At 34.2% G+C, this 8,679-nt stretch overlaps 1 protein-coding gene across 4 annotated transcripts; it reads left to right on the top strand.

The window, feature by feature from the left end:
- Positions 1-4,849: 4,849 nt before the first annotated feature.
- Positions 4,850-8,326, top strand: LOC116018864 (transcription factor TGA3-like). Of its 4 annotated transcripts, none has more exons than XM_031258880.1 (9): positions 4,850-4,970; positions 5,877-6,062; positions 6,158-6,256; positions 6,364-6,423; positions 6,522-6,599; positions 6,673-6,730; positions 6,838-7,112; positions 7,199-7,426; positions 7,918-8,326. In XM_031258880.1, exons 2-9 carry the CDS (start codon positions 5,886-5,888, stop codon positions 8,068-8,070), a joined length of 1,128 nt encoding a protein of 375 aa, XP_031114740.1. In that variant the 5' UTR covers positions 4,850-4,970; positions 5,877-5,885; the 3' UTR covers positions 8,071-8,326. The 4 variants fall into 4 exon arrangements, with proteins under 4 accessions (XP_031114740.1, XP_031114742.1, XP_031114741.1 ...); XM_031258882.1 differs by lacking the exon at positions 4,850-4,970 and adding an exon at positions 5,042-5,648; XM_031258881.1 differs by lacking the exon at positions 4,850-4,970 and adding an exon at positions 5,656-5,766.
- The last annotated feature ends 353 nt before the right edge of the window (positions 8,327-8,679 follow it).

Here is an 8,679-nt window from a genome sequence, read left to right as displayed (position 1 = left end):
CTTCTCACTGGATAGGAAAAAGATTTTTTTTCTCTCAAAGGGGCACAACTGTTGTTGATATGATATAGGTTTTTGTTTTGTTTGCACTCATTATATACTTCTCTTGTATTAGTGTTGAAAGTGTATATTATTGCCAAACTTTTTTGCAAAAGGGGAAATTAAAGTTCATGTATAAGCTCAGCAGGAAGCACTAATAACAGGAAGAAATGTTATAATTTTAAAGCCAAGTATTGGGAGACAAGTAATCAACATGTTGGAACCTTGCTGGAGGATGGCCACTCTTCTTGTCTCATTACCATAAAAGAAACAAGTAAAAGTTGATCATCATGGATTTAATTTAATTTAATTTAATTTTATCCATCAATAAAAGTAAAAAAGATCAATGATAATCACACAACCATTATGGTGGCACTGTTTCATGTCATATCATCACCTTAAAGAAATGAGGTTGCTTTTTGGTACACCATAGCACTAGCTCACTATATATATATAGCACCACTAATTATTAGATTCGTTAGTTTAGTTACCCCACTACAAAAACACAAAATAATTCTGCCCAACCAAAACTTATCAAAATATTTTAATGACATGTTTAGCTAAAAACCAATTTTCCTAGATCGACTTTTTCATTCACCTGTAAAGATGTAGAAACTAGCTAGTCATCAAAATTATACTCCAGTTAGGGTGAATGGAATAAATTTTTGCCCATTATCTCATCTGACTAGATTTTAGAAATCTAAACTTATTTGTGTTAATACGGATCAAACTTTTTACCCACATGATGTGGTAATATATGATTAATAAATAAATTCATTTCTTTAAAGCATAGGGAAATCAGTCAATTCATGATAACAAATGAATAAAAAGAGTCATTGTCACATGTGATCGAAGTTTGCATTTTGAAGTTAGTTCTCAGTTCTCACGAAACTCCGATCCTCATATATGTGACACTCCTCGTGATAGCAGAACTTTCTTTTTGAACTTGTGTCTCACACCATGCTTCACAAGTTCACATGTATGATGGTCATCGTGGCATATCTTCTAGCTTTCACTCTATTTTGTCCAATTTGAGTCTAAATTGCCATTAATTTAGTCCTTTTTGTCTTTAAATCTTGATATGTTCCCAAACTCGCTTTCTTCCTACATAAAGAATCACATAATTGATCAATTTAAATAATATTAAAGCAATTCATATTCAAATTTGACCAAAATATGCATCATAATTTAGCACAATTGAATACCTATCAATTCTAATTAATCATACCGGCCATATATTTTTAGTCATTTATTAATTTCATTCCAAAATTATTAGCTCATATATTTGTTCAGTGCTACATATGCAGTAACCTGTTTAATATATAATATTAGGATCTAATTGTCCAATTTTACCTGTTTAGGATTCTCATTGGAGTTTTTTTTTTTTTTTTTTTTTTTNTTTTTTTTTTTTTTTTTTTTTTTTTAAGTTAAGAAAATTAAGTGAACTATTCATTAGATTTAAGAGGTCAAACAGATACTTTGTCCTGCATGGCTACATATAATAATAATGTTATGTTGATATAAAATAATTATACTCGCATAATAAATTGTTCCGAGTACTTAATTTTATTACTGTTGTGAAATTGGATGTACTACCTTGCATGAACTATTGTAACATCCAGATTGCATGAAGGTAATACGAATAAATTAAAGTAAAGAGAAGACAAGATACAGAAAGAATCATCAATTATTTATTAATCGTCCTTTAGTATATAATATATATAAGATATAGAGTTCTAGTATAATTACAATACTACAAAGAATGGAGATGTATTATCATAGTATAATACCTATAGTAATGTCCACATATATTTATTCAAAAAAATTTTAAAATTATTTACATCACAAAATAATATTTTATTTCTAAGCAATAATTGTTTTTTTTTTTTAGAATAGCAATAATTGTTTTATTACGCTAAAACATTGTAAGTGAACTTATAACTAAGTACATAACAATGGATTTAATAATTTCCCATAATAATACTCATCTTGATATAAGATTTGTCTCTTTTGTACCCTATAGACCAACAGTTCCTCCTTATCAAACACTGTTGAAAAGTTAACTAATCAACTACTATACGCTTAAAAAAAAATCAAAATCATTAATCTAATGGGTGGATGAAAATTGCTTGATAAGTGATGAGTTAAAAAGTTTGGCATTAATGGTAAGGCAACCTATGTTTGAAACTTAGCATTCAAGTCTTTGAGTTCCGGTTTAGTATTTCAGTCGCTGTATTTGATCGATATCATAAAAGTTGCATGACTCAGACTCATGTAACTTTTTTTTTTCTTAGTCTCTTATGCTTATAAAAAGAAGAAGAAGAAGAATATTTTCATTCATACTTGGTTATTATAAGAATATGTTAAAGCTATAAAGTTTTTAAAGAAATAGTATATGTTAATATTAAGCTATAAATTAAACTTGGATCCCTCATTGAAAAAGAAGGAGAAGTTTGGAGTATAAAGAGCCTTGAGCCCTCTCTCCACAATAACTAATTTTTAGGTATCACATTTCTACCAAAGATTCACTGCACTATGACTCACCAGTTAGGCTATATTTGTCATCCACCTTAAAGGTATAAAGCAAAAAAGCAAAAAAGGATGAATGCCAATACACTAACTAGTGGGTTTCCCTCTTCCTCTTAGGAACCAACAAAATATTTTTAAAAAATTTTAAAAAAAATCCTACTTGTAAAATTCACTTTTGCTCTTTCAATTGTGTTTTTTGTAAACTTAGTTATTGTTTATAATTTTTAGCTGCACTCCAATGGTAAAAGAAATGTGTCTATCAAACTAAACGACTAATTAACTATTTAATATAAAATGATATAAATAAAAAATGACTAAGGTATCCCTAATCATTTGGAAATTTAAAATGTATTATTAATATTAACAAAATTTGTTAGTGGTGGATTAAAATTGTCACTTTACACATAATTAAAGGGGAAAATATGTGTATGATAATAATTCATGGACTGAGTCTTCAATATGGGTATAATTGATTGACTAAAACTGTCATTTTCTTTATTTTTTATTTAATTATGGCAACCAACTAAAAGTCAATGATGTAATGTAGCGAAATTAAAGAGTTAATACCTAATTTAGTCATCGACTATAGTGGTTTTACTCAATTTAGTCCTAATAAGTGACTTTTTATACTCAATTAAGTCCCGGACTTTGATGATTTTACCCAATTAAGTCCTCCGTTAACAATTCCGTTAGTTGATGGTTAAAAGTAGGGTTAATATGGTAATTTATCCTCCCTCCTCCCTTTTGGTCAAATTGCCATCTTTTTCTTGGGCTCATTTCTCCTACGTCTTCTTTCCGACCGTAGAAAAAAAAAAACAAAAACAAAAAAAAAACAAAACAAAACAAAACAAAAAACAAAAACAAAAACAAAAACAAAAAACAAAAAAACAAACAAAAACAATAAGTAGAAAGAAGATTGTGAAAAAGATCAAAGAAAGAAAGATGCATAGAGAAGAGGGTGGGGGGAGAGAGGGGGTGGGTTAGGTTTTGTGGTGGGATTTTATTTTTTGGGTTTTGGCTTGTGGTTATGATGATGGAAGTTGTAGGAAAGTTGATGGCAGGGAGATTGGGGAGGAGATGCAAAGTTCAAAATGGTGGTAGAAGAAGAAAGTGGTCAAGGGAAAGAGGACATAGCCTACCATTGATGAGTTCGCTGAACTTCTGGCCTCAAAACTCACTGCACGACTACACAGAAAAAATGGAGCTTCATCCACCTCATGCAAATTCACTCTCTGTTTATCACATGCGGTCTCTGCCACCAGAATTCATGGCTCAGGAAACTACTCGACCACTGCATATCCCTGCATGCGTTTCCCGGCCTCTTCCTATGCGTCTGATCGAAGAACCTAACGCCCATTTGTGGAACACCATGATCAAAGGCTATTCCATGACTTCAAACGCCCTTGACTCCATTCTTTTTCACAATTTTTCTTGCTAGTTTAAGTTTTTTTTTTTTTTTTTTTAAAATTACAGTCAGAAAGAAGATGGATGAGAAATGAGGAAGAAGATGGCAATTTGACCAAAAGGGATGATGGAGAATAAATTACCATATTAACCTTACTTTTAACCATCAACTAACGAAATTGTTAACGGATGACTTAATTGGCTAAAATCATCAAAGTCTAGGACTTAATTGAGTACAAAAAGTCACTTAGGACTAAATTGAGTAAAACTACTATAGTCCAGGACTAAATTGGATATTAACTCTCAAATTAAAAGAGCAAGACTAATGTGGCGTTTGGTTTGGACTTTTGTACCCTATTATCGGATTTGGTACCAATAATCATGTTGGTTACTTTAATTTGTTACCTACTTTTGCTATTTTACTATTGTGTTCAAATCCTTTAGTAATTATAAAGCTTATTACTACCTTTCACCTACCCAGCTTTGTTGAACAATGGGATCAAAATTGAAGAAGAAGAAAAAAAAAAAAGTCATTGCCCATGCCAAATAGTTTGCCCTATTTCACATGGATAAGAATTAAATCCCAAACCTCATGCTTAAAGAACAAGATGCTGAACCACTACACCAACTACATTGGTTATGAAACTTTGATTTAATAGTAGTAAACTAGTAATCGAACTTTTTCCCCATTATAATTTGTACCATTTTTTTTTATAATTATATCGGAGTGTAGATTATGCCACTAAACTACCAAGTTATTTGGCCGGTTTGATTGTGTTTGGTTTGATATGGTACTTTATTGCTTTTTGGTTTTTTTTTTTTTTTTTTTTTAAATTTATTTATTTATTATTTTTTGGCAAACAGTTAGCTAGCTCTCTCGTAGTGCAGTCCTTTCTGTGTGCTTTTAGCCATGGAGGCCTCTGATACTATAATTATCGACTCATACCTCAACTCTAAGCTCTCTTCAAATGCCCAAGAATTTGCAGTTACTTCAATAATTGGTCAGCTTGGCCTCGATCTTCATCTGTTTTGCTTCCTATTATGGAGTTCATGTTCTATTCTATATAGCATATGCTTTCTTTTTAGTCATGTATGCTTTCTTTTATGCATGCATACATGTATGGCCGTGCATGTATCTTAGAAAGCTACAAGTTTATATTCCTTACTGTGATTCTTGAAAGATAATGTTTGTGGGCAATATGCAAAGTTTATAGCTGTTTCTGTGAAATGAGGCCATGGTTTTTCATTTGAGTTTCTTCACCAGATAAGTTATGCCCACTTTGTGTTTGATGGATGGTGTCAATAAACTTTATGCTTGACTGATTGGCTTTCCATGATTTTTTTTTTTTTTTTTGAACTTCCATATTTGGTGTTGAATGCCGTTCTTGAATAAGGAGGCAGAAAAAGTTCATCTCAGAATCATAGGTTATAAGTTTATATATATGTATATATACACACAACAAGCTTGGCCACCACAGAATTCTTAAAGCATAAATTATATTTGCAATTTGCAACAGAACATTTGGTCTCCTACAGTGTCCCTTTTCATGGAACTGTGGAAGCATATTTCTGAGTTGAAATATGCTTATTCTGACTTATTGATTCTCACTCAGATCTTATTTTAGAAGACCTACTTTCCTTTCTTGCTATATACATGCTAAAGGGCAGTTTTGCAACAAGTTATTTTTTCTAGACTTCATGTCTTTCCATTGATATGAATTTCTTAACCTATAAACAAGCATGGGATAGTCCATTGGTGGAATAAAGTAGAAGCCCAAGTTTATATAAGTGATCATAGTGGGAACCTGATTAGTTTAGATATATCGTTACAAATTGAGATTTCTATGATAAAAGTTAGCATCTATGTTGTAGCTCGTGTTTACTAAGTTTATAATTATGTTGTTTAGGTTGGGTAGATGGTTTCATATGAAGCCTTGAACATGAAGATGAGTTCTCCAGTAACTCAATTTGGGCCTGCAGGAAGGATGGGCATATATGAGCAGCTCCACCAGATGAGTGTTTGGGAGGATACACTTAGAAGTGATATCATCCCCTGCTCTGGTGATTGCATGGTCACACAGGCAGATGACAAGGTAAACAATGAAGTCTTCTCCTCTCAAGCTGCCAAATATATGGCTTTTCCACCTCCCTAACTTAATTCATTTCTTTTGTTATTTGGACATTATAGTCCGAGTACATGTCTAATGAATCAGTGGTTCCCTCTGGATCGGGAGACAACCAGGGCGATAATCAGGCACATCAGGCAGGAAAGGGCACTGCAGATAAGGTGATAAGCATATCCTCTCTCTCTCTAATGGCTAAATGAGCATTAAATGAACAAGAATATCTTTGATGTGAAAAAGAAAACCAAGTCTATTTCTATTTCAAAGACAGGCACAAAGGCGTTTAGCACAAAACCGTGAAGCTGCAAGAAAAAGTCGTTTGCGAAAGAAGGTAATAAACAAATGCTGCTGAAAAGGTTGTTTGCCAATTTCAGATAATCCCAAGTTCTCATCTTCTCATTGTTGATTACTTTCTAAATTTTCTCTTAGGCTTATATTCAGCAATTGGAAATGAGCCGTTTGAAGCTAGCACAACTCGAACTGGAGATTGAGAAAACCAGGCATCAGGTAAGGTTTGCATACCTCTTTCTCAAAGATTATGCATCCGCATATTATATTGACCAAGAAACATCATTTGCAGGGAGTATATATGTTAGGTCCCACTACCAAAATGGGAATGTATGGGACAATAAATCCAGGTATGGCTCATTTTATCACCTTTATGATTATCTCTCTGTGACCTCCCTCAAGTGAAACTGAAATTTGTTGCTCTGAAGTTTAACTAACCCCTTTAGTTTATGTGCAGGAATTGTTGCATTTGAGATGGAATATGCGCACTGGGTCGAAGAACAGCAAAAGAAAATTTCAGAACTCAGAAGCATTTTGCTGTCTAACACAAGTAGTGATGTGGAGCTGCAGTTGGTAGTTGAGAATGTCTTAAACCACTATTATGAACTCTTCCGGATGAGAGCTGAAGTTGCCAAAGCCGATGTCTTTTACCTACTATCCGGGATGTGGAGAACTTCGCTAGAGCGCTTCTTCCTCTGGATTGGAGGTTTCCGTCCATCAGAACTGATTAATGTAATCCTTTGGCCACTGCCCTTGAAACATAAAAATGACAAAACAAATAAATAAGACATAATTTCTTCGGCTTCTTCTTTTTGCAGGCAGTAATGCCACAGCTTGAGCCCTTGACAGATGAACAACTCTTCAATGTGTGTAACCTGAGAGACTGTTGCCAGCAGGCTGAGGAGGCTCTCACACAAGGAATGGATAAACTACAGCAGAGTCTGGCCCAAAGCATGGCTTCCATGAGCACCGACGCAGTCATTTATGGTTCTCAGATGGCTTCTGCTATGGAGAAATTAGAGTCAATAGAAAGCTTTGTCAACCAGGTACAACATCACTCTTTTATCTTCACAACCTTGTATATATATACCACATTGTTATCTCCAAAGTTCACCACATAGGAATGGAGGCTGGGTAGTATAAACTTGTAGTCTACTTTTCTTACTTTAGTTCACTTTTTTATGTTTTCTGTTGGGCGGAGGCCAGTGAAGGGCCAAATCCAGCAATTGGTAACTAAGGGATTATTAGGCAAAGGCCAGTGAAGGGCCAAGTCCAGCACCCTGTTTTTCGAAAATGTGATGACGGTATATAAGGAAATAAAGTTGTGCCTTCGTTGTGAACTATAGCTGCGCTTAAGCGTTTGATCCTAACAAGTGGTATCAGAATCAGGTCAAGGATTCGAGTGGCAGGTGCTGGGAGGGGAATTGTTGGGCGGAGGCCAAGGGCTAAGTCCAGCAATTGGTGTTGCACTAAAACTTTTGGCGTAGTGGTAAGCGTTTGATCCTGACATTTTCCTCGTGTGTTTGAAATACTACAGGCAGATAACCTGCGCAAGCAGACTTTGCAGCAGATGTCAAGTATTCTCACAACCCACCAAGCAGCAAGGGGTCTGCTTGCATTTGGGGAGTACTTCCAACGCCTTCATGCCTTAAGCTCTCTCTGGGCTGCTCGCCCTCGAGAAATGGACTGACTAGTCTATTGTGGTTTGCAAGCCGATAGGCGATAGTCATAGGTTATCTTGGCTGCTAGCTGCTGGTAATGCATGATATGTGAATACTGAGTAGAAATTAAGAATGTAAAATATGAATCTGTTAGATGGGATCTGTATTTTTGTGAAATATATGTTCAAAGACAACATTTGAAGCCCAGAAATTGTGTATACAATATGTTAGAATGCTCTTGTTTAGCTCTACGTTACAATATATGTTGCGTCAGTTGAAGGTTTAGAGATCAGCACTAGCCAAAAGCCTAATGTATAAAATGATATTCATGCAATGGGCCTTCACATATAATTGTTGGCAGAAATGATTGTGCACAATATTGGGACTTTAATTTGGAGATCTTGAAATGTTCCTTTAGGCCTTCCCCAATAGTGGGTTTTTATTACGGTTTTTAGGAGTGTGATTAGGAAAGAGAAGATGGTAGAAAAATAAAAAAGAAAACAAAATAAAACAAAAACTGAGTAATTAAAAAAAAAGAAGAAAAAGAATAGAGCAGTGGCAACCAATCAAATTCTGACTGCATCCACGTGTTGTAACATGCAACCAATCAAACTCAAGTGGGGCCCACTTGACTGCAA

The sequence above is a fragment of the Ipomoea triloba genome, chromosome 5 (genome assembly GCF_003576645.1).
Source record: "Ipomoea triloba cultivar NCNSP0323 chromosome 5, ASM357664v1".
NCBI classification, from domain to species: domain Eukaryota; kingdom Viridiplantae; phylum Streptophyta; class Magnoliopsida; order Solanales; family Convolvulaceae; genus Ipomoea; species Ipomoea triloba.
This window is presented reverse-complemented; position numbering and strand designations above follow the sequence as displayed.